At 36.3% G+C, this 27351-nt stretch overlaps 1 protein-coding gene across 1 annotated transcript in view; it reads left to right on the top strand.

Moving 5' to 3' along the window:
- ARHGAP15 (Rho GTPase activating protein 15) overlaps positions 1-27351 on the top strand; it is a 594269-nt gene that overhangs the window by 508589 nt on the left and 58329 nt on the right. The window contains 1 exon segment of the mRNA XM_008695878.2: positions 26480-26585. Within this exon segment, the coding sequence (XP_008694100.1) occupies positions 26480-26585 (106 nt within the window).

Here is a 27351-nt window from a genome sequence, read left to right as displayed (position 1 = left end):
TCATCAAAAGGAGAATTTGTCAACAGATCACATAATGGAATAGTATTTAGCATTTAAAAAGAACTATGAATACACGCATTAAAATGAATCTTAAAAATTTTCCTGAGGAGAAGAATTCAGACATGAAAGAGTATATACCTACATGATACCATTTACATGAAATTCAAGAACAAGCAAAATTAGCCTATTTTGACAGATGCTATTATAATCAGAATAATGGTTGCATATGAGAGAGATGAAGATTGAAAAGATGTCTGATGGAAGTTTTGGTGGGTGAGAAAATGTGCTATATATTGTTCTAATTCAACTGAGTTGTTGGTTACATGAGTGCAGACATTTGTCAAAGTTAATCAAATTGTACACTTAAGATTTATACATTTAACTGTATGAATTTTACCTCAGCTTTACTTCAACTAAAAACAAAAAGGAAAGTAATTGAAAGATCATTAATGGTTTGTTTCACTATTGTTATCCTGTTTGATTCTACGTGCTTCCAGTAGTTATCTCCTTCATCATTTCATTAATCCTGATGGTTCCAATGATTCTAATGATTCAGAGCCTCTGAAAGTGGTAGAGACCCAGCCTACCCAGTTGGTTAGGAAAAACTCTTTTTATAAAATTATTTATTTATTTGACAGAGAGAGAGACAGCCAGCGAGAGAGGGAACACAATCAGGGGCAGTGGGAGAGGAAGAAGCAGGCTTCCCAGTGGAGTGGGGAGCCTGATGCGGGGCTCGATCCCAGGACTCTGGTATCACGCCCCTGAGCTGAAGGCAGACGTTTAACCACTGAATCACCCAGGCGCCCCACTGAGCCACCCAGGCGTCCCCCCAGGAAAAACTCTTAGAGCAAGGAAATGAATAAGAAATTTAACCTGACATAAGCATCTGCCTTCGGCTCAGGGCGTGATCCTGGTGTTATGGGATCGAGCCCCACATCAGGCTCTTCTGCTATGAGCCTGCTTCTTCCTCTCCCACTCCCCTTGCTTGTGTTCCCTCTCTCACTGGCTGTGTCTATCTCTGTCGAATAAATAAATAAAATCTTTAAAAAAAAAAAAAAGAAATTTAACCTGACAGTCTGCCTGGGGATTTCTGTGCTGTGAACATAAAATTTTGGAACATGTGGTTGGTGTACTTGATAACGACATCTATGAGTTTGGATACCAGAATCAGTGGGTAAATCAGGGTATTGCTCTATTTATCTTTAGACTGTGGACTAGGGAATGAAGCAAAGCTCCTTGATTATTGGAACCCTCAGTTTCACTTTCATGTGGCCTTTCTGGATTCTCTCAGTTCTATTTTTCTTCTTCAAATACTCATAGAAATTTATACTTCTTTACTGTGCTTCGCATTTTAATTGTGTCCATGTCATATCACCCCTCCTAGTTGGTGTGCTCTTAAGGTGAAAAACTGTTTGTTATCTCTGTCACTCATAGCACCTAAAAATTATTTAATTTAGATCAGGAGCTTGGTAAAGGTTTTAAGTATTTGATGGATTGAATTTGATTGGACTAGATGAAATAACCTTCGTAGATAATAGAATCACAGGTCAGGCAATATTCATAGGGATCTGAAGAATTGAATTCATTTGTGCTATCACATAACAAAGTTATTGAGGACTCATCATGTGAAGAAACTGAGATGAGAAATTCTTAAAAATCAAAGATAAAGAAGGTATAGTTTCTTCACGCAAAGTTCTACCATGTTGTCAGAGAAAAGACAATGTGTATAATTGATGTATAATAAAAAGTGGAAAGTGGTGTGAAAAAAGAGAGGGAGATATTAACTCCAACAAAAATTCCAAAGGGGAAGAATAGGGTTGCCTCTATTGTGACCCTCCTGTTAGAGAGCCTTGCTATCCATTATACCAAATTGAACTCATGTTCAGTGTCTGCATGCTGGGAAAGCCAAAGTAAATACTGGTAAGAAGTTCTAAGGATTCTCTTGTCAATAACGAGAAAAAAAAAAAAAACCTTTTATAGAAGAGAACATTCAGCATTCCTTCTAGAAATCCAGTGTGAGTGAATGGAAATGATGCCAAAATTTGTTTGTTCCCTTTTTTCCTAATGACAGAGACCACCAACCTGTGAGGAGCCCTGGTTTTTAATTGCCTTTTTGTCCCTAACTTGATAGATGACTTAAGCCCTCTGTAACACATAGCTTTTACATCCATAAAATTAAAGAATAGGACAGAATGGCTTCCAGGGTCTACCTCAACTCTAAAAATGTCACAATTCTATGTTCTGTGGCTTTATGATTCTAATTATATTTGATAAGATCTTTTATGTGATTTTGGTGATTGGAATGAGGTTATCAGGTTTCCCAAGCTTCATTGATCTATATGCTAATTTCATTGATAATATTTTCAGTAATATCAATATTAAATATTTTTTTCTGAAAATCAAATGACTTTTATACTTAAATATATTTAGCTTTATCCTAAGTAATAATGTCCATGAAAGCATACATTTAAACTGTTATACTTTAATACTCATTAAAATAAATACATGACCATTAAATTTGTCTCTTGACCACCAGTAATATTGTATTCTACTTTAAGAAACACTACTTTACTATACTAAGAAAGACTTATCCAATGTCTTTGCCAGTTGACCGTCAATCATAAATGTTATCAGATTAGGTTAACCTCTATGCAGCAGTATCTATAAAGACTAGAAAAATATATGGTGCACTCAATCAGAATCTTCTAAATCCTGAGATTCAACTCTTAAGTGGGTATGTGCAGTACCTGGAAAACAATTTGCAAAATAGATTTTTAAAGTTCAGAGTAAATTGGAGAAAAGGCTACATTACATTTGAACCTTAATAAATACTTAATAACCCATAAGACAAATAGCCATGAATTACTAGAATGATTTCAAGCACAGTGCTTCTGCATAGAGCCATCCTGCTCTTTTATTTTTGTTCATTATAAAACAGGAGTTATAATATTGCAAAGTTTATTAGCTCTGTTGATCTGTGTATTTTATAAAATAGGACATTTGAATAATATGGAACCAGAACCATTAGGAGAATCTATTTCCTTGCTCTTCTTTCTCGTCTCTGTCTAGTCTCCTCTGCCCAAGATAGCTGTAAAATGTCTTTCGCATAGAGAGGGAAAAACATGAAGAGTCCTCTAACTCTATCCTTTTTTATGGTGGTTGTTTATTTCTTGAATGAGGAGTGTGTGTGTGTGCGTGTGTGTGCGTGCACTTGTGTGTGTGTGTGCGCGCGCACTTGTGTGTGTGTGTGTGCGCACGCACTCGCACACACACACAAGCTTAGGTCCTCAGGTGGAACCGTGGTTCCTGTGCTTTCGTCCTCGAAGCTGTTTTTCTGGAAGGGAATGGAGGCAGCTGTGTTTACAGCTCAAGTCTTGGCATACATTTACCAGAATCTATTATTCATATCATTCAGTATCAGAGAGAGATCTCAGGCCACCTGTCTATCTGACAAATTCACCCTTTTGTGAGCTTTCTGTTCATAGCAAATTATGTTCACATTGATGAATTGAGTTTTTATGAGCATTGCTAACTAACATTCTCACAGAAGGCCAGGGGCAAGAGCCTGCAAGTGTTGCTGGTCCACAAGTAAATGATTAAAAAAAAAAAAAAAGAAAGAAAAAAATGGTAGTGTTTAAAGACAGTTTGCCATGGAGGGATAGTTAAATCATTTGGCAGTGCCTTAATATTTATAATTCCAAGACTTTCCATAAATTATTGCAAATACTTTGCTTATAACAAACAAAAACAGAGGAAAAATCCACACATTATTTTTCTCCGTGGCACAGAATATTTTTTAAAAATTGTTCCACATTTTGACAGGTAACCATTGACCAGGGCAAAACATCGAGTGCTTGAAGTATGCCCAGCATTAATAAATCCAGCAATTTTATACTATAATGTGGAAAACTTGCAGCAATTATGGCTTAAATTCCAGATTCATATTTCCATAGATACAAAATGGATTTTTTTTAATCTCTAGAAATCCTATACTGGTTATAAAGCTAAGCCATGTGGCATGAGTTAAATAAATGAGAGCAATCTTTCACAAAAGACTAACAGAAATCCTTCTAAATGGTGGGTGGGGAAATACCCAATGTTCATGATAGAAATGAAGATTTCCTTCAGTTTACATATAGAATTGGTTCTTCTCGCAGGCTTCTGAGAGAGGTCCCCTGCATTTATTCTGACTCTGATTCTGCATTTCATTTAAAGCTGCTGAAAAAGAGGAGAGAATTTCATAAGAAATACACATTCTAGTTTTATTCTACCCACATTTCAAAGCTCTAATTCAGAATCTACTTAAAATGATAAACCTGCTCAGGGCAGATCTACTGGTCAGTAGGTATTTAAATTAAACAAAAAAAAGCAACAAAACAAATTTTACAGGAGAGTGAAGAATATCATCAATAAAAATCCATGTTCTCAGTTCACTACAGAACTGTGCTCCTGTCATCCCCAAAGGCAGATTATTACCTTTGATAAAGTACTATCTTACTCTCTTAAGTCTTAGTAAAAGTCAGTGGAAAATTTTTAAGCTCTTCACAGTAGCCTGCCAAAATGTGTCAGACACATCACCTTTCAATGCAAAGACACCATAGCACAAAGAACACTTGGCATTATCCCTTGAAAATGCACACCTTTCGGAGGAGCAAATGGGAAGTGTAGTCTGTTAAACACCATATGTGAGGGAGCCGCACCAGTCTCATTTCTCCTTCCAAATGCTACAAGCTGCTACCTCGATGTGGTGTGTGTATGACTCAGGGACAAAATCGGTGACAGCCAAGTGTCTACCTGGTCCCAATGTCAGGAAGCCTGTTGGCCACTTGAGTGGACTGCTTGGTGTGATACTATGCTTTTGTACCTCTGAGAAATAGATTGCCTAGGCCCTTGTGTCAATGTAGTAGCCTATGTGAAACTTGCAACCTTACCAGTGACTGTCATTGCCCTCAGAATTGTGGGTAAAATGAGGAGACTGGGTTTGCCATCCTTGAAGTACGGGGAGATGCAAAAGCAGGCAATTGAAAAAAAAAATCGTTTCTTTTTTTACTTTTCCTTCTGGTCTAAATATATTATAGATAGATGCTATGTCTTATTAAAAATAAATTTTGAGAGAGTCATGGCAACAAAATGCGGCAGTCACAGGTTTGATTGGAATTTTCTGTGGGAAGCATGGTGACCATTCATCCCCGATTCCCTGGAATAGTTTGGTTTTCACAGAGTCCATCCTTTTATCCAACTACTTTTCTATTTTCGTTCAGAAAATACGATAAATGCAGCTTTAAGGCAACAGCACAAATTTGCCTTCAATAATTTCTCACTGTAAGAGAATGGAAATAACACAGGAGATAGAGATCGAGGATTTTCATCACTAAGTAACCCATTTGAGACAAAACGTGCATTCTTTGGTGGCAAAGGCCTGGCAGGCAGCATTCTGCAGCTCGGTGCCATAGTCGTAGCATCAAGCAGCTGAAGGACCACCATTTTGCTCCCTGGAACTGCTACTGCATTTCAAGCATTGCTAGAAGGCTGAAAGTTGGCTGCAGCTGGCAGAGCATTGTTCTTTTTTTAACCCATGTGATAGGTATCTTCAACAGTGTCAAACAAATTTGTAGAGCTGGTGATTAGTTGCCCAAAGAGCATAATGTATGCATTATTAATTAAAGAAGGTAAGTTTGGCTAATTGTCATTTCTATACAGTAGCAGAGCACTAAGATACATTTTAACAATCTATAAATAATTGATAATTTTTTTTCTTTCATCTTCCTTCCTAGTTTGCATAAAACTAATGACTTGGTAAATGTTACTCACTTCAAAATATTCCACTGCTTCTATGAAAATTAAACTAACACTGTAACCTTAGCAAATAAGAAGAATTTTTTTCTTCTATTTCAGGTTAAAAAAAGATAGGAAATATAACACTTGTAACAAAAATGTGATTCTGTGAAATCCAAATGAGAATCATAAATAATATAAACTCAGCATTAAGAGTGTGACTTTAATAAATAGGATTGACTTTTAAAATATGAAGATTCATATAGATATACAATCACATACATACTCCAGTAACCCCAAAGTCCTGCTGTTCAGCTTTCAAGAGCCTAAAACTAGGACCCAAAGGTTTGCTCCAGGATATTGGCCATGCCCGGTGCTGGTGTTTTAATGCCTACTAATAACTACATGAATAATCTTTTAAATCTGGTTGGCAGAGGACATAAATTTTTTCTCAAATGAGATGTTCCAGGGTAGTTTCTGTATGCTTTGTTGATTTGACTATAGCACCTAGCCGGATCTTTGTAGCAAGAGATTTACTGCAGCAAAAGTACCTACTCCTCCTCTTTTTGAGGAGCTCTCTGTTATTTTTACAAATCCACAATCTGTCAGTCTTGTGTAATAGCATAAGAGCTTACTCTCTAATTTTCAATGCAACTGAATACATTCTCGGAGTTATTGATGGCACTATAATTTCACGTTTATTTTGTTTGGAATACATTGTGGTTAAAAAAAGATTTTTTAAGAAGACCCACAAACTAAAGTATTGCCTAAGTGACATATTGTTATTTAAGCCTTCGTTGAGTCTTACATATGCTTCATTATGATAAAAAACAGGTTGTAAGGACTGATTCTGTGACCTTTTTTTCTCATTTTAACCCTACTGATATGTCACCCATGGCAACCTTAAACTGATTTTAATAGAGTCGATCCTATTATTCATTTAAATTGAGGTGCAAGAGCACTTAGACCAGGAAAATTTGCATTCAGCAAATGGGGATTTGATGAGCAAAAATGATAAGATATATGTTGTATAACATGGCCTATTTTGCTAGCAAATAAACAGCTCTTGAAATTGATAAACTTCAGAATATTTTATCCTCAAATGTTTATACATAAATGATTAAAATGCATTAGCAATTCTGCTTTTGAAAAAAAAACATATTGGGAAAACAACACAGTTGTGTTGCTTAAATTTGTAATTAACAAATTTATTACTAATTCTGTTCAGTTCTTTAATATGCTGCATTCCTGAAGAAGAACATTAATACACAATGGCAGAAAGAAGCTAATTTTAAGACTTTGGAGAAATGAATGTCTTTTAATGCTGTGTGTTTCTCTTATCTACATGCCACATTATTGTAATAAGTACATTCAGGAATAATTTCTTTTCAAATATTTTTACAAATCTTGCTCTTATTTGCATGCAAGTAAGTTGTCAGCTTAAATCTTTGAAATGCAAAATATATCTCATTTCTATATTTCATCAAGGAGCCTTTCATGTTTAATAAATTACAACTTAGATCCTCCAAGACTTTGTTTTTCATTAACTAAAAGCAAAAGGATACATTTAAAATCTTAATCACAACCTGCAAGGGTATTTGCATGTTGCTGATATTTGTCTTGATGGGACTTTTAATATTTGCAAACTAATCAGGATAGCAAGGTTATACCAATAATTTCTGAAGACAAAAAACTTTCTGCATTATTTTCTTTATTATATTCAAACAGAAAACTTAAAAAAAACTTTCAGTGCCTTAGCCCCAATAATCTGTATTTTTTTGCACATCCTCTTCTCCTGAAGATTTTAATTGGAGAAATGGCCACATCTCAGAAGCACTATCGAAAAATGTGTAGAAGAATGTCACATCTGGGTTTGGTCTAGTCTTTTATTAGTGCTCGATCAGCATGTATTGGACAGAATTGTTAACAACACAAAACGAGCAAGGTAAATCACCCACCACCGCCACCCCAATAACCACCTCATGGTTCTGCATAGAGATGCGGACCCAGGCGAAATCACAGACCTTCACTCTTTTAACTTAACTCTAGTTTAGACAGGAGGTAAGGGTGTTTCTGCTTTTTTGGTTTTAGTTGTTATTTTTATTTTGTCCAAACATCCAGATGATCTTGCAGAAAGTCTTCTGGACTCTGAAATAAGATGGATCATCTCATCTCAGCAGAGGCAAAAAAAATCTTGACAGCACGATATCCTTTGGGAGGGGGGGGATTGTCCCATGGGCCACAGCAATACAATGTCACAGAAGAGGCAAACTTCTGCTGAACTTGCTACCCTAAGACCTTTGGTTAATCTTTTGCTCTAGAATGGAAGATCAAAAATCCCGAGCAGTTTAAAAAATATGCAGCTAATGTCATGCAGTTAAACTGATGTAGCATGCATGTTGTTTTGCAAGCTAACAGGTTAAATATGGCTTTGCTTTAAGATTCCCATCAAATTTCGTTTTTATAGAGAAATCTCTGAAAGCAGAAGGGGTTGAGGGAGGGTGAGGTAAAAAGAAATAAATCATTGTAGTCTCAGGAACAGTAATCCTTGTTGAGGATTTTGGCTGATTGATATAAATAACATCGTCCCCGCCATCTGTCCGAAGAGGGACCTTTCCAGTCAGTGTTAAGCTGCAACGGCAGAATAATTAATGAATGGTGTCCTTTGTGCTGGTAATAAAGACAAGACAAATTATGTTATAATCCAACTGCTGCTCATTTGTCACAGCCAAATAAAATGTCAAATAAAAGTGAGGGGGGCACTGTGTTTGTTTAATGGACTGCAAGCTACCTGTTTCTATTGTTGACAGACAACTAGAGTGTAAGTTCTGTATGTTGCAGAAAAGAAAAACCTACAAACGGAATTCGCGTTTCCTGGCGGGTGGGGGTGGGAATGTAGGGAGACCATGGGGGAGGACTGACAGATAAACACTGAAGTAAGTTTTAATTAGAGAGCTAGAATACCACCCGCTCCTTTGAATAAGTTGGTTGCGATTCCAGGGCAAAGCGCTGCCTGGAAAAGTCCAAGTTCAAAACACAGACAAGCTATTTGCAAATCTGTAAGAATTTGGTAGGGCTCTCATCTTGCATTTTCAGGATAGACACATTCATCCAGTTGCTAGGAAAGCCAAATAATGAAAACATAGCTGGGATTTAGCAAGTTCCACTGGGAATTACCTATGATAGAGGGCAGGGCTGCACTTCCTCAGAACATGCTCCTGCTGTAAAAATTCACAAACCTGGCATTCATACAGGCATCTGTCGCTTGCTCTAATGCCAGTTCATAGTATACATACAAACATCTGCTTCCGTGCACAAAGGGATACAGAGCGCTTGACAGGTCTGTGTTAGCAGGGTTCGCAATGCCAGTTCTTTATGCAAAAACCCTAATGCTTCCCGTCAAGCCATTAGAAGTGATACAATCAGCCCAGGCCCCATTAAGCCATCAGTGTCCACCTGTGATAAAGATGGCCATTTGTTTTCTTAAAGCCCACTTAATGTCTGCTTAACTCAATTTGTCAGGAAATGTAGAACAATTTCCTCACAGCCTGAAATTTGGTAGTGGTTCAAAGTCAAAAGGCCAGGTCTAGTCCTATTCAAACGATATAATAAACAGTCTTCAAATCGAAATCTCCCTTGAGGAGCTGATGTTTACTTTAAAAAAAAAATTACGTTAGCTAGACAAGAATATCATTTGCATCCTTTATTATTATTTTATATTTTATTTCTGAAGTCCTGGAATATGTCTACCGGTGAAAAGGACCACTGCTTGATTATAGGAAAAATAACTTTATTCTTTTTTAAAATTCAGCCAAAAATTGGTTTCGGAAAGAACCGAATGGCCTTTGCAAAACACTAGTCTCCTACTGTAGCAATCACTTCCAACCTCTTTAAGGAATGCCATTGCAATGTGTGGAAATTTACTTTCTAGCCGAGTTTTCTTTAAAACATTCTCCATATTCTTACATTTCTAGCTGTTTGTTGGAGATGGCCTTTTTATAGCCCTTAAAACTAAATGATTGCTTTGGAAAATATTTTACTTTGAAATGATATTAATCAAATATGGGGGCTGACTTTGCACCGGTCCCAACTCTCTTTAAGTCGCATGGCCAATTACACATGCGTAAATATGTCTAGTCATCTGGAAGGCAGAATGGAATCAGAAGACATTTCTAAGATTAACCATAAGGGGGCCCTCTTAAATATTGCAGATACACTGGCTTCCTACAGTTCCAAATTAGTGGTCCTTACAAATCTAACACCAATTTTGAATAAAATTTTAACCAGAAAAATTTAATTTTTGTCCAGCAACTTCCACATTCAGAATATTTAACTTTTGGTTCCTTGTGTTTCTGCTTATAAGAATTTGGCCCTAACTACTGATGTTAACCAGAAAGTATAATTTCTCACTATGTACATAAGGTGAACTGAAGAACTGAGTCAATTATCTGGATAATTCAATCAACAGATATTAACTGGGAATCTAATATGTACAGAAAAATTAGGGCAAAAGTAAAGTTTAAGGATATACATTATTTGAATACTACCTCATTCTTTGACTTTACAAGTAGAGAACGCTTTAATGAATGTAGTTTCCAAAAGAGAAGAGAAATTGTGTGACTTAAAGGAGTAGGGTATGGGAATTAAATGTGTGCTTCAGCATAGGATGAATATCAGCTTATTTTTTCACTTAGAAATATTACCACTAAATCTCATCCTTGAACTAGCAGTATGTTTATAGGTTTTATTTTCCACTCTTCAGAGACTCAGTCCAATAAGCAATATAACGTTCTAAGAAATGATTGGATTGAGGAAGAATCAGAAATTAGAATATGGGACTAAAATATATTTACATACAAGGCCCTGCAGTGTCAGCCATCTTTCTTCAGGTTGCAAATGCACTGTACTGTGAACCGTGGTATCTTCTATCTTGTGTCCTCTCCCTGCAAGCACCCTACACCCAATATTTTCAGCCATGGGAAGGAAGTGTCACACTCCGACTTTGCTTTCTTGATTCTGGAGCATATTCACGAAGAAAAAGATGAACTGCAACAGAAATACCTAGAAGAAAGTCTAGTACATTATTTTCCTAGAAATGGTTTCATCTGCAAAAATAGTGTATTTTTCCATGCCATAGAACAACTAAAGATTATCATCTGTACCAAACACAGAGAATTATTTTTATTATCAAGGTAGCATATACTCATTATAGAAAGTTTGGAAAACGCATGTTAAAAATGGAAGGAAATCATCCATACTCCTGCTATTCAAAGAGAACTTATGGCTAGTATTTTGGTATGTTTTCTACTAGTCTTTTAAATTAAGTAGCTAGTAAAGATATATAATTATATGGTATCTAAGGAATTGTACAACTGTATTTTAAATTGTCTCTTCTAATAAGATTATAAAAATAATAAATATTTATTGAGGCAACTTGAACAGAAAAGTAAAAAGAAGAAAATTAAAATCACTCTAAATTTCACCACCATATTTTGGGGTATTTCCTTTTGACCTGTTTGCTTGGCATTTTTGAGGCTAACTTGAACAGAAAAGTAAAAAGAAGAAAATTAAAATCACTCTAAATTTCACCACCATATTTTGGGGTATTTCCTTTTGACCTGTTTGCTTGGCATTTTTGAGGCTAACTTGAGCAGAAAAGTAAAAAGAAGAAAATTAAAATCACTCTAAATTTCATCACCATATTTTGGGGTATTTCCTTTTGACCTGTTTGCTTGGCATTTTTTTCCCCAAGCCTAGTTAATTCTTAAAACATATGTAGCATAGGAAAATTCATATACAATTTCTATTATTGCCTTATTTTTTTCAGTCTTTATCATTTTAACTGTCCCCAGACTCAGTTTTTTTTCAACACAATTATTTTAGATACAAAGCATGTTTACCAAGGAATCTTAGCAATGGGAGTAAACATTCTGCTGTTCTCTGAAGCTTTGATTTTTAAGAGGAGAAGAGAAGTCTTGTTTAGTAACTCTCCAGTGCAATGTTCCAATAATGGTGCTTGTTAGCAAATGCCAGAACTAAATAGCACCAGTCACTGTTTTAAGTGGTCATATGTCCCCAGAGCTTTCACCTGAACTGTGACGAGAAGACCACTCTTGGTCCGAGAATGAAATAAGAAGCCAAAGAGAAATCATCAAATGGTGCCTTCTGAGTTTTGGGTCCAAACCAAATAGATACTTAGTTTTGTTTATAATGTCTCTATTTTTGAGTTACAAATTTTGATTCATCACTTGGTAGGCTTACATAAGCCTTCCAGTAAACTTTTCAAGAAAGCAGTGCTATTATAAATCTCTGCATGGATGAGAATGTCTTTTCTGTTGTTTTAACATGCAAAAGAGAATATGAGTGTGCACGCAGAATGGGACCACTATTTTTACCCCTATAAACAGGAGATACTGCTTTGTTTTACTTTAGAATTTAGGGAAATAAGTCTTGGGAAAGCCTGGATGTTTACTTATTTTGTCTTCTTTTTTGTTCGAATATTTGTAAGATTATGCTTGATCTTTATCACTTCAAAGTTTTGCCAAAATCCATCAAGATAGTGTCTATACTCAGTAATGTTTTCGTAGAATCTGGCCATCATTTTAAAGACTGAGATAGTTTTTTTATTCACAGAATTTTGTTTAAATTTTGTCCTTGATTATTGTATATTTTTCAAATGTTCTGGTTTCTCCCTCAAGTATACTTATAAATCATAGATAATCTCTCAATTCTCTGACTTCCAACATGTCTTTTTCCTATCATTTTTATGTTTCCACATACTGGAGAAGCTTCTCTATTTTGTTATCTGTATCACCGGTCTAATTTTTCTGCAACTTAAAAAAAAATTCTTTTGCATTTTTAGTTTCTGCACTGTCTTTCCTCACTATCTATCTCTTTATCATCTTATTCTAGTATCTTTCCATCTTATCCTATTCCCTCCTTATGGCTTGCTGCTTCTTTTCGTTAGAAGCCTTGATGTTTCAAATTCTATCAAAGATGTTAAATGGTTTCCTATTTGTCTCATGGACATTGTGAAAGTTCTGCATTTCTGAGCACTGTTCCCGTATCTGAAATGAATGTTTTTAAAGGTCATGCATTCTTGTAAATTTTGTTTTGTTTACTCATCTCAAAAGGTGGAAATGTAACCAATACTTGTGCCATTGCCTTTAACCCTCTGCTTCAGTTTGAGTCAAATCCTTGTCTTGGAGTTATACTCAGACGACAAATTGATAATCATAGCTCTTATATTAAATCTTACCTACCATATTTAGTATCTTATGGCCCTACCATCCTGATATTGAATTCCCCCCACTATATTCCGTAACTCACTACACTCTAAAAGATGAAATCCATAAATCAAACCTTAGAATTCCAAGAGTTGATTCTCAACAGATTTTTTGCCCGTCTCCATCCCTCCTATGTTTTACGTATGGGACAGCAGTTTCTAATGTGATGTGTGCCATTATCAGAGCATCCTTTCTACCTTCCACCTTCAAGCTCTTCTGTTCTCTTATGAAAACTGCTATCTCCAAATTATTACAGGGAAAAAAGAAACCCTAATCTATAGTTAAAAGGGCACTGGTGGGAAAGGGAAGAGGGAAAACGTTCACACTACTCAATAGCATTAGCTTTGTAGAAAAAAGAGTGCTGGGGGGCGGGTGCCTGGGTGGCTCAGTTGGTTGAGTATCCATCTCTGATCTCAGCTCAGGTCTTGATCTTAGGGTCGTGAGTTCAAGCCCTGCGTTGGGCTCCGTGTTGAGCATGGAGTCTACTAAAGAAAAAAAAAGTGCTACCCAGTGTTTTAGGTTGGCATAGACCTTGAAACTGGTTTTGAAATCAGACAGTTGAAAAAAGATAAGGATATTTCTATCTGTTTCCAGAAAGTCAAGCTCTCTGCTTCAATAGACCCATAGCACAGGTGGTCCCGGCACCGGTATTTTCTAATTAAATTTAATCCGCCTTGAAGGAAATTATTTTTAATTCTTTGACACCATGTTGACCGTCAGTTCCTGTTTATTTTAAGAATTCTCGTCTATTTTCTTTGTATTCAAACCTAGTTAGTGACAGGTTTCAAGAGGTGGTTAGGTGTTGCCAACTAGATCCCACTTTAAAAACCAAAAGTCAAGATTTGCATCACCTCTTTTTAAAGGACGTCACATTGAAAGTTTGCATTCAAATTCTCCTTTGGAGTGTGACCCCTGCCTATGACTTCTTTACATTTGCGTCTTTACCTGGAAATGGTAACAGGTCTGAGAGGAGGACATTTATTTTTAGTCCTGCCATTTGCAAGGCCCTTTGAACCTCTAAGAAGATGCTCAGAATCACAAAATGTAAATCAATCATTTATCATGATGACAGATTTCAAAGTATTATTTTTCCATTTGGGGAATTTTTTTCCATTATCTAAATTACACCTTGGTCCTTTATAAAAAGAATTTTGGACTTTACACCATAGAAAAAAAGAAGTTTCTATTGGCTTGAATTGCTGGTAAGGTGGTGTGCGAATGGCCTCAAGTTATACATTTGCAGAGGAAATACCATCCAGATGCTCAAGTGAGCCTTTTCTTGGCAGACAACTAAGAACCACACCGAAACAGAGTCTAAAATCTTTAACAAAGGAATTCCACGTCCTCTTACCTTTGGAACGGACATTAATTAAAAGAAACAGTCATATCCCCTGTGATCAGAGTTTAACTACTATTAATCAGAGTTCACCACATAATTAACACTTTGAACTGATTAGCAAATGGAAATCATAGCAAGAAAATTTTGAGGTTAGATTAGTGAGTGGACGTATTCTCTTACCCAACTCACTGTACCTCATCTTTTAAAAGAAAAAAAAAATTAAGCACTCCAGTCATAACGAACTGGGCAGATTTTGTTTTTGGTGAGGTGTTTGCCGTTACATATTGCACATAATGTATGGCACTGTTAGGAGGAAAAAATTGGAGTCAAAGTGGCTGGAAAGTTAGGTCTGCTCTGTAGCACTGTGAGATTGTTGACATCTGCCGAGGTTGGAGCGCTCAGTAAGCAGGAAATGGGGTGTCACTCTGAGTGGTAGTTTACCATTATCCTGGCATCCTAATGAAGTGTCTGCAGTGCACAGAGCTTCTGGATGGCATCTTAACGCACGGCTAAGCAAAAGCACTTCTCTCCCTGTCACTGTCATCCATCTGCCTGCACCCTACTGTAGCCAATGGGATGGAACCATGCTACAATGTGCTATAAGCCATTTAGAGTTGCACATTGCATAATCAGTCCCATCAAATATGTAAAAAATGGCTATTATTGGTTATTTTCCTCAAACTCTGGCACCTGGAGTTTGATACATTAAAGTTAAACTTTCCGAGCGCTGTTTATGCTATTAATTCCATTTTCCCTCTACTATCTAAATGGGAGTGAGTTGCATCCTCATTGTCTTAAGTCCTGTTAATGGATTGAAAGAGTTGTATGAATATTCATTAAAAACTTCACTGTACATCACACTTGGTGAATTCATCAATTTACAATATAATGGAATGGTCATTTTCTTTGAGATAACCATTTTTAAGAAAAGGACAAAGAATAAATCAAGTCAAATCACAGACTGGTTGTTTTCATCTTAGAGCACATTATTTAGTTTGCAGTGATTGTTTGAGGTCTTTCAATAGATTCCTTTAAAGACACAGTGCCTTTACCAAGTACATGTACATTTTTAAGCTAGTTTTGTCAAAACCGATGATTAATTTTGGTGCTTTAACGTTACCTCTGATGAAATTCTAATGCAGCAGAAAGGGGGATGTCCGTTATTAGGTGGCATAAGTAGAGTAAGGTGTGTGTAATCCTCCGGAAACTTCTAGATAGACTGCATGTGGTCCTTCAGACATGGCTGCAAAGCAGCTGGGCTCTCCTGGCAAGAATTGAAGTGGTAAGATGGCCACAAAGTTGAGAAGGAGATTTCTGTAATAGGCAGGGGCAACAGGAATCTGCCAAATTGGGGGGGGGGGGTAGGGTTAGACAAACAAGAGGGCATAGCATAATTCGGTTGCATCAGGAATTTTTTTCACAGACATTAAAACTATGGTAAACATAACAGCGGGGAGGCTTGCTCTGCAGCACAGTGGGAAGCTTAAAGCGTCTGCCCGCGCTGTGCCTGGCTCGAACTACTGCTAGAAGTCTCCGACTTTCATTAGCACTCGACGATTCACCCAGTTCCCCAGAAAAGAAGAAAAATCCAAGCAGCAAAGCCCCTGGCTAATTACTGTAAACGCTCCCAGGTTACAGTATTTGGGGGGCAATAATGGCAGGAAAATGTGAAACTAGAACAAAAGAGTCATTCTGAAATTGAAGAGTAAAAAGCTGGTTTGTTGTTTGTTTGTTTGAAATCAGTGTAGCCTTTTATCTGATTGGTAAGGCGGTGTGTTGGTATATTGGACCACCCCTTTACAATGAAATTTTAGATGACTGAACCGAAGTGCGTGCAACTCATTTTGAGCAGTAAAAGTACAGGTTAATCTCACAAATGACCTTCTCCAGCCATCCCCTCCCTCAGGCCACACCCAAATTTATGCAAGCATGTCTCACAGGTCCCTGAAACAGAAACTGTTTCCTTTGGAAGAAATGTGTAATAATGCAAAAGTTAACGTGTAACCAAATGTAACCAGGGCAGCAAACTAATGCACAGCCCTGCAAAATCCCGCACATCAGCTTCAAGTTTTTATCCCATCCCTTCAAGAATGAATTTACTTGAGAAAAAAATATATATATTGTTTTTATCAAAGGGACAGTGGTCTGCTATAGATACCTATAAATATGTAAAATGGTAATTTTTTTAATGGAATGATAGATGTTTATTTTTGCTAAATCCAGCCTTGGGAATCTGGTTTCTTCATTCATATCCCCCCAGCTGCTGTCAGCATTACAGCACATCGGCTTTCCTTCATGTGCGAATATTTCTCCAGAACTCATTTGCAAAAGAGTCGAAGCAATATTAAAACACCACATCCAAACCTCTTTTAAACACACAAAGAAATGGGAAAACACATCAGAACTAGACCATTGAGAAAATCCTCCTTTCGAATTTACTGTTTGCTTCACATGCTAGTATAAAATATCCCACAAAGTCCCGTTTGTGATCCATTTGAAACAATCTTGATTTGCTTAAATTGTCACATTCTTCTTGCACATTTCTTCCTAAATGCAAAAATGGCAAGGAATTCTCCTCCCTCTTCATTATAAAAGTGCAGAATTTCTGGCTTGTTTATTCCTAATGGAACACTTGAGAAAGAAGAAAATATATAAATATCTCTTTCAGAAGATTAGTCGTCTCAATCTTTTTAAAAGAGAGGATTTGTTCATTTCTTTCCCATGGTAAACAACTTGGGCTTTTCGTTGTAATTTTCCATTGTCAAATTAATGCATTTCACTTTACTGACTTGGTCCCATGGTTCTAAAACATTGTACCTTTGAATATCCTTATTTCTTCTATATAATAATGTGTTTCATTAGGACACAGACACGGATAGAAGCTAAGATCCTTTTTAAACAAATTTGTTGGAGGAACCTTCTACTCCATTGTAACTTACTAAAACAAAGTCTGAAAACACTCACCATCCAACAGAATAAAAGTGTATTTTACTCCCCATGAGAGCACATTTCCAAGCTAAGGATTTCAAGCAAGAAATGGCATAAGTGTTTTTGAGTACTTCAAATCAAACATCAGAAATTTTGTCCGATCTACTGGTAAATATTCCATTGACAAGGTCAAAAACAGAGCAAAGTCTGGCCACCAAGACAGAAAAGAGAATAAGCATTTAAAATAACAACGAAAACAACAACAAAAGTAGACAGTTCATCAACTTCCATTTCTCAAAGTACGGTACAGTCCCTTTACAGAATGTGGAGGACAGTCCCCTAACTATAATGAAAGTATGTTCGTATGTTCACCTACCATATAGTTTTTCAAAAATTATATTAAGGATATTAATAAAAAATGGCTAATATTTTCAAGAAACCATAAAGAGAGAGAGAGATGGAGAGCAAAGCAAGCTGTGGCAAAAAAACCTGGGCTCAGCAGCTTTCTGGGGAAAATGGTGAAATGTGACTATGTGATTTATAATGAGAAAAGGTATCTACAACATACAATTTTCTACCTAGCTGCAAATAATAATTCATAGTGATGTCCCTTCCAGATAAAAGACCTTTGCTATGTAGGACCCATGTGGTAAAATGATCATGATAAATGTCAGACCAGTGCAGGTAACGGCTTTACAAACCATTAAGATTAGCTGGCTCTTTTTTCCGATGATAACAGTAACCATGCTGTGACTCTATGTGGTAATAATATCTCAGTCCTGATAAATGCCAGAGCCAGGCAGAGGTGTTTATCATTCCCAGTTCAGAAATGCTGACTAAAGTTACCACATGTTGCCTGTTTTTCTTCTTTTACAATAGTCTCACAATTAAAAAAAAAAAAAAGCTGAATCATAAAATTATTTTATTTTCCATTTCTTAAAGGATTTTGATGCTTGTGCTATTAACTCTCTCCTGTTCTCAGTGTCACTGTGTGGCCATGTCATATGGACTGGCTGGAAAAAACAGTTCACTATACTAACCACTATCTCTTTTTCAGAGGTCTTTTGCTCTAAATGAATAGTTATGGATATGCTTTTAAAAATATATATATGTTTAACCTAGAAGACAGGGGAAAATATTTCTTAGTTCATATTTTACTTAATTGTGTGACAGGTCCTAGTTGTTTTTAAGTGAAATTTTTTAAATCCCCTATAAATTTATTTTATCTACCAATGGAAGGAGGTAGACACATATTAAAAACTTCGAATCTAGAAAAGTATTTGTAGGACCCTCATGAAAATATACAAAGATAATGCTTCATATGAATTGCTACTTGAATACTTGAAAAGGATTACTGGTTTATGATTAGAAAGATGTCAAATGACTCAAAAGGTAACTTCTTTTTTTTTTTTTAACTTGTAAAAGCAGATATGCTTGAATAAGTATAGTTTAAAGAAAATTCTCACAGGAGAACTGAATTTCAAAGAAATAAACTAGTAAGCTTTATTTTCTCAGCACAGACTATCGCCTGAGGATGTATTAGTATCATTTGTAAGTTACAGAAATATACTTGGCCACCATGACACCTCCAAAATTACTTTGGAAACAAGAAATTCTAGGGAGGACAATACAATCATGCTTTTCCCGTAAAGATTGCTACTGGGGTGTCAGCCATTGCTTTAGTCTTCAATTCAGACAAAGAGGGGCAATACTGCAAAACTGAGGAAGAGGGGTTTAAGAGACAGTGGTGAATTTTAGGAAATGCTTCATCCCAAAATTGGTTGCACCGAAGCAATCATGCCCTTTCTTAAAAGTTACTATTAAAACTTGAATACTTTTTCCAAAATAGTCCTCCCTCAATGTGAGGTCAATGCCCCTGAAGTCCCTAGAATAACATAGATACAGTCACATGAAAAAGAAAGGGGATTTTTATTTTATTATTTTCCTGAGTGTATAGGGGGAATGTTTAGAATATATAAAGACGTTAAGAATAATTCTAAGACCCTCAGAAAATGATTAAATAAAATTTTACATTCGCTGATTTGTTATTAAGTACATTTCTCAGTTATTGAATTTTTTTGATTTAATGAGCTGACACGTCAGAAGAATTTTGAGTTTAACAATCAACTTAGAGGATCCCTTCAGTAGGAAGAAACATATAAACTTCACTGATACCTATATTATGTCTTAAATTTAAATATCTCTAATGACGTATTTTGCATTTTATCTGCCCCCATGGATTGTCAAATGACGGAAGACAGGGATCAACGTTGTATCTGCCACAGGTTGCACATGGCTCTTAATTAATATTTTGTCTTCAACCATGTATACATGTATGTGTCCAATACTCTAAAGAATTATTTAAGAACTCGTTTTTTTCTTTTTAATTTTCTAGTTAATTTCTTTAATTTTCTAATTGTTCATTGCCAGAGAGTAGGAGTAGAGGTGGAAAGACACCGAGGTCGCACCTAACAAGATTAGGCTTGTTCCTAACAGCATGCTCTGGATGGCCTGCCTCCTCCTGCACGAGGATCAGAAATGGCCTCTGGAAATGACAGTAGCCATTATGCTGAAGCTTTCCTCACAGGTTAGGGAATCCACGGACTTATGGCAATCAATTGGCCATAGTATTTTCATTACCGACGTTTATTAGCTATGGAGAGTTACTTCATCTTTACAATTCCTGAAAGCCTTCTTTATTCAAAACTCAGACAAAATATTAACATCTCCTAGAAGGAGAAACTGAATACAAGTGTACCAGTGAGGTGATTCATTCTACTTCTCAAGTGATTCACGCTAGAGAAAGAAAGAGGTCTTACCTGAGTCAAGTAGATTCAGTTCCTACCATGTCTTTCCTGCCCTGCAAGCTACATACCTCTACCTCTGTTCTCAATTTGAACTGTTTTGACATAGATTATCAACACCTAAAGTCAAATTTAACAGGAATCCGCGGCATTGAGAATATGCCTTCCTTTTAATTAAATATAAAATAAGGCTTTTCTGGTTTAGAGGGGTATGAGGAGTGGGGTGGGTGGAATCTTGAAAAATTGTGAAGTGCCAACCACAGGTTAACCTGAAGGCCTTGGTTATTTTTAGTTTATGACATAATGACAGTTCTATTTATGATACACTATACCTACTTATGAATTATGACCAAACACTCTTTGATAATCAACAGTATTCTGTGTATTTACAAAGCTATCACATATTGTGAGCTGTTCCTGTTTATAGGAAAGGATACTGAAGATTAAAATTTATGGCTTCATATGATTTTGGAAACAGCCTTGAACTATAAGCAATCATATGCCAGGGCTGATAGGATGATTCAAAAGAAAGATTTTAATGGGAAGAGGACTTACATTGAATGAACACTCTCTATCTGTGCATTGATGTTCACTGAAAGGTTTAATTCTACAAACAGTCCTACGAGGTATGGGCTTTTGGGATTTTTAAGGCATGGGAAGCATCAAGAGTTCAAGCAACATATCATATGTTGCCCCAAATCATATAGCAGAACAAGAATTCTCACCTAGTTCTTTCAGACTCCTTCATGATATATAACTTCTCATATTTTATAACATGAGTTTGAAGTATATGTCTATTTGCATCTATTTATGAGTCCTGAATTTGCCCCCAGTTGTTTCTCCCTAAAGTAGATGCAAGTTATTTTTAAAAATGTATCAAGCAATTGTCATGACTTGGATGATTCCTCAACTTTATAACATAGAGCTATAAAACTTTAACTCAAGTTTTATAATTAAAGGCACATCCTCAAAGGCTTGTATCCAGTTGTAGGGTATAATAACAAGTAAAGTGTTATCTGAAGATACTCATTCCTCCTATAAGCCAGGGCAGTTTCTACCTAAATTCTGAAATGGTCGTGATACAAAAAAGTATAAAGTGAATAGAAACTCAGTTGCTTTCTTCCAAATATGGCCCTAAAGTATAAGTGACTACCATTTTTCATACAGGATGCATTATACATCCCAGAATAACGTTCAGAAGCAGAACAGTTGTGATATTACTGACCTTTTTAAAACAAAGGGGTATAATCGTCCTTTAAGAATTACAGATAAATAGAATGAATAGTACTCCCCATATATTGGCTGCTACGAGAATTTGGTCTTTTCTTCCTCTGGGTGAACCTACATAACAAAGAAGAATTAATATTAGGATATGACTTAACATGTGGCTATAAATAAGTTAAGACTAATAAACGTATGGATGATAAGACCAGAAAAGTGTCCGGAGGTCACCAGGTCCAGAGTGCACTGCACTGCACAGAGCTCTTTCCATCATTTTATAACTTTATCTTATCTCTTTGAAGAAAAGGCATTTGGTTGTAAATGTCCTTGTTTTAGTAGCAACATTTCATGCAGACAAATGTAAATGTAACTATCATAAACTATATGTTTTTTTAAAATGTGTCCTTAAAGCCATGAATCAGGACAAAACTATAAAGCCATATCCTTATCATAACATTAAAGGCTATTTCGTATCATGTAAGAGCTGTTACTTCTCTAAGTAGCTTAGAGTTGTTTGTGAAGAAGCTCATTTACAACAGAGTTTGGTGTAGTTTGAGAATATGGGGCCAAGTGGGTGAAGGATAGGCATTAGGAAGACCATTTACTATTTAAATAATATACATGCACATTATATGTATTTTTACATAGACATTCTTTGCCACTCACTAGTGGCAAAAATGAAGCACTACAGAAAGATTTTGTGTACAATTAGACCTGAGGTTATGTTCACAGTTTAGAGACTGGCAAGGAGGTTGAGATATGGGTGGAGAACTAAAACAGAAGTATTAAAAAGCGTAGAGTAGAAACAAAAATAAGTCATAAGGAAATGAGGGTAGGAGCAAAAGTGAGAGAAAGGGAGAAGAATTATGGAGTTTCTTATTACTGGAAAGATTTTGTGTAAGCCTCACAATTTACCTAAGAGTTTCTCTAATTCTCCGTGTAGAAAAAGTTCTCTCCCTCCCTTAGGTCATAATGTAAAAAAGTCAAGAGATATCTCAAAGTCTTCTCAGAACTCTCAATACTTCACAATAATGAGAAACCATATGCTAAAGGAGAAATATTAATAGAAAATGCTGTCTTTCAGATGCTCACTGAATCAATTGAAGACAGTTGACACATCTTTCGTAAGCTGGATATGAATCTTAGCTCATTAACCAGTCCTGTATTATGTATGTGGATTCCAATTCCTTATATGACACATCAATAAACCAGATCTGAAAAGGTGTCATTTCGATTTTAATGTATCCAATTGTATTTTCAGATGTTCCTCCACTTAGAAGTGTTTGTGTTATTTCCTGATTTTACAAGCTATGGAAGAATGGGTGTGGTATTGATTTGAATGGGAAACCCACTGCTTTCTTATAACCTTTTCAAAGATTTTGTTCTGATTATGTTGTAAGGAAAGTAAATTTCTCTTCCTTAATAACCTTTCAGCTTTCTCTGAACCATTGTTCCGTTCCCCCTTCAGTACTGAAATGTAACTTAGCCACAAACTTGTGTGTACCACTATCCAATTGTGCAATTTCTCAAGTATGTGTGAAACTAGAGAAAGAGAGAAAAAATATTCTTATAAAAGAGCCTTCGTGTCGAATGTTTCTTATAAGCAGACATGGGAACCACCATATACTTTTATAAGGATTCTTAAATGTAACTGAACTGCTCACCAGTCAGATCGTCAGTCTCTGGTGATCAAAGTATCCAGTGCATTGTGAAATGTCAGGCTACCATAGCAATTGTATTGTCACCCACTGGCCCCAGCTTACTTCCAGTATCGGCAATTACATTTGGAATGGTCACTGCAACCAGACAGAATGTTCACTGCTGAAAATAAAAAGTCAACCAGAACCAGCACAGGCTTCAAAAAAGGTGAGGGTGAGAAAGGGGTGAATATTTATAGAGTACTTACTTTTTACTGGTCATTGTGCTAGGTACATTACATACTATCTTGTTTAATCCATAAAACTGGCCTTTGAAATATTATTCAAAGAAAATGAGAAACTTGTCCAAGACCACACAGCTGATAAAAAGCTGTTACAGAACTCAAACCAAGGTCTGTGTATTCCAATCCATGTTCATTTGTTCGCTAATTCTTTCTTCATTCACTTAACCTGCTATATGCCAGTATAAAAGCTGTCTAGCTTTATGGGAAAACTCTCAGGTAAATGGGAGAACTTGACAGGCATTCAAGCCATTGAAATACCATGTGGAATGTTGTATAAATAGAATGTCTTAAGTGCAATGCAACACAGAAGAGAGCAAAGGGACTCTGTCTAGGGAAGTTTATAGTTCTTTTATCTAATGGTTTCACAAACTTATTAAAGTTTTAATTTCTGCTCAAGCACCATGGCAGTGACCTTGCGAATTCAAACATTTCCAATTAAGCAACCCCCAACCTTTCTTAAACCGGAGTCATATGTTCCCTAAAACTGAGGTTTGCTGGATGTAGCCTTTTAGACCACTCTCCACTTATTGTTTCTCAAACTTAATTTATGGCTGCTACCTCTGTTATCCCCAGTGCCAACTGATCCCTTTTTTGAAGGCTCTGACATTGATCTGATCATTCTATGGCATGAGATTTCAGTGAAATTAGAAAGGTTTCCTCTCCTCTCCCAACATCATTTTTATTGCTTGAATCTAGTGGTTCACCAGCTCCTCAGGGAAATTATACTACTAGCATCAGGCCAAACTATGCAGAATGTCCCCACCTTGTGAATACATAAATGTATGTATATGTATTTGTATATGGATACACATAGATATATATGTATATATATATGTCAATATACTTATATATAATAATTGGTGTGTGGTATTAGCTTCAGATGACTAGAAACAAGGTTTTCGAGTATCCTTAGAGCTTTGCCCAGGACATCCAATACCAATTTCACTCTCATCTTTATTGAGTTGTTTAACTTATTTTTCTGAGTTTGTTATATCCCATAGTATCCAACTGGCCCTATGAAGCATCACATATTCTTACCATCATTAAGCTACAAAGGGGCTTTCTACACTTTTGACAGAAAGATTTTATCTTCTGTCTGCTATGATGTTGGAACTGGCTTTTCTTTTTCTTTTTCTTCTTTTTTCAATTTCTCTCTCTCTCTCCCCCCTTTGTCTCTTTCATTTGCAGTTGTCCAATCCATATTATGTTGGAACTCTTCTAAGAATAACTGCAATTTTGAAAGCTCTAACTGTGGGAGGCATTATTTATAGGCCTTTGTGGTTTTGGGAGGAAGAAGAAAAGTTTCCAAGGCAGAGTTCTACTAGGAAGATTGCCCCCCACTCCACTTTAGCCAAATACCATCTTTTGCAGGATGTTTTCCTGTAATTCCTTATTAAAAATTTCTTTTGCAGCAGTGTATTTAAAAACTGCCAGTTTCTGAACTCTTTCTTCCCCCACTATGTAAAGTGTATATACCTAATAACAGGTGAAAATGAATTGGGCTTTTGGGAGCACATTGTATTAGGAATTAGACTTTAGTATCAGAGACTCATCTTCAAAGGCTTCAGTACACTCTAGCTGATTTTCTTATGTTAAAGAAACTCAGAGAGTACAGGACTGGTCTGACTGCCCCACAGATTCAGGGAAGCTCTTTTTAGCTGTGTGTTCCACTTTACATCCAGATGGATGGCACACCATTCCATCTACATTCTGGGGAGCAGAAAGGTAAAAAGACTAAAAAGTTAAATGAGTTCCCTGCACATGTCTTCCCCAGAAGTTCCATCTATCACTTTCACCAAAAGCTCATTGGCCAGACATGGTCACATGGTCACTCCACCTGCCAAGGAAGCTGGGAAATGACCTCTTTTAGCCAAGTACATTGCCATCCCCTCAACAATGTGTTGTCTTGCTAAGGAAGAAGAGAATGAATATTGGTGGGTGTGTACCTTACAAATTACCTGAATAGATTGTCTTTTCCAACAGTGACCTCTTAAGGATCACCATGAGCTCTGTGCTAGAGGTTAGAGATAGAATATAGAAACGAAAGGTACCTAAGTCAATGTATATAAAGTGTTTAGTTTCAATAAATAATTATAGTTCTAAGTCCTGGTTAAAATTATGGTGAGATGAATTCTCTAGGTGCCAAGTAAATCAATTCTTATTATGCCATTTACGCCCATAAAGGAGAAAAGAAACAAAATGAGGGAAAACAATCTATGTGGTATGCAGTTTTAAACAACTTCCTATTTTTCTAATGTATATGATTAGTTACTATATTTTCAATTTTTATTTTTTGTACTTTTTTATTTTATAGCAAAAACGAAACATGTTAGGGAGAAAAGATAGCACAGAGTAATAAAAAAGATTATTTCCCCTTCCACAAAATCAAGTGAACAATAGAATATTGGTAATGGAGTCACACTGTGCATCCTCATCTGTTTGTTTTCTCTTGCTGTAACAAATTATCACAAACTCGGTGACTTCAGACAACATTAATTTTTTATCTTACATTCCTGGAGGTCAGAAGTCTGAAATCATCTTCACTGGGCAGAGATCGAGGTGTTGGTAGCCCTGTGCTCTTTCTGGGGGCTCTCTTTCCTTGCCTCTTCCAGTCATTAGAGGCTGTCTTCACTCCTTAGCCCATGGTCCTTCATCACAAAGCCACGTATCCTTAGGTTTCCACTGCGGCATCATCTTTTCTGACTCTGATCCTCCTGCTTTTCTCTTAACCACCTCTGTGATTATACTGGCCCCACTCAGATAATCCAGAATAATCTCCCCATCTCAGAGTCCATAATTGAATCACACCGGCAAAGTCTCTTTGGCCAGAGAAGACAATATAGTCACAGGTTTCAGAGATTAGGGCATGGACGTCTTTGGAAAGCCATTCTTCACCCTACCAAATCTTATAAAATAGTAAAGCATTTATAAAACTGATTCAATACCTGATCTTAACAAGAAGATTATGTCAAAGCCACACTGTTGCTGCTTCATATTACTATGATCTACAGCAGAGTCAAAATAAAGAAACTTCATAATAATGATGTTGAATACACCTGTTCTCTTTGGCCGCTGATTAGGACTTTAAGTTGCTAAATCTTTTTCCAAAATTTTCCTAAGGAAATACCCTCATGCATTTATGAAATTTCATTCTTTTCTAACCTTGCTTTTATTTTTCTTTCAGAAAAGCAAGACTACAACACAAGAATTGAAACTATAAAGTCTCTTGTGCAAAAACTCCCTCCACCAAATCATGACACCATGAAAATCCTGTTTGGACATCTAACTAAGTAAGTTGTAAGGATTTCTGGGCATTTCATTATATTATCATTTCTTACATAAGCAGTATTTAATTTCAAATATCTAAGACAAGATTTTCCAAATGCATCTATCTCAAATTTTCCCCTTAGCCAATCTAAGTCTTCCTACAGAAGCTGGAGAATGTACTAGAGGTAGGAAGGAGAACCTACAAAAAGAACTTCTAAAATAATGTATTTTTTTCTGGTCTTTTCAATGAGTAGATATTTGCTGATTCATTGTCATAACCTGACCCAGAGCCGTAGGATGGACTGTCTTTACTTCATTATCTAGCATAATAGGAAGAGCATGAAATAATTCAGACATGAGTTTAAAACATAACCTCATCATATACAAAGTGCTATGACCACAAATAAGCTGCTTACACCGTCTGAAATTCAGTTTGCTCATTTGTAAAACGTTGATTCAGATTGATAAGGTGCTATCCATGTAAAAAGCTAAGAGAAGAGTATGAAGGCAGAAAAAAACAGCAAGTGTAAAGGCCCAGGGGTCCACAGAGTTTGATGTATTCGGAAAACAGAAAGCAGGCTAGGATGGCTAAAGCCTAACAAGCTAGGGGTGGTGGGAGTAGGAGTTAAGGTCATAGCGATTAGACTGACTGGTGTCAGATCACGTAAGTTCTTGTGGGCCTCCCTGAGAGATTTGGATTGTATTCTAAGTACAATTACAAACCATAAAGAGTGCTAAATTAAGGGAGTATCAAATGTCACTCTGGCTGCCATGTGGAGAATGGGCTGC

This window comes from Ursus maritimus, unplaced genomic scaffold (genome assembly GCF_017311325.1).
Source record: "Ursus maritimus isolate PB19 unplaced genomic scaffold, ASM1731132v1 scaffold_1, whole genome shotgun sequence".
Classification (NCBI taxonomy): domain Eukaryota; kingdom Metazoa; phylum Chordata; class Mammalia; order Carnivora; family Ursidae; genus Ursus; species Ursus maritimus.
This window is presented reverse-complemented; position numbering and strand designations above follow the sequence as displayed.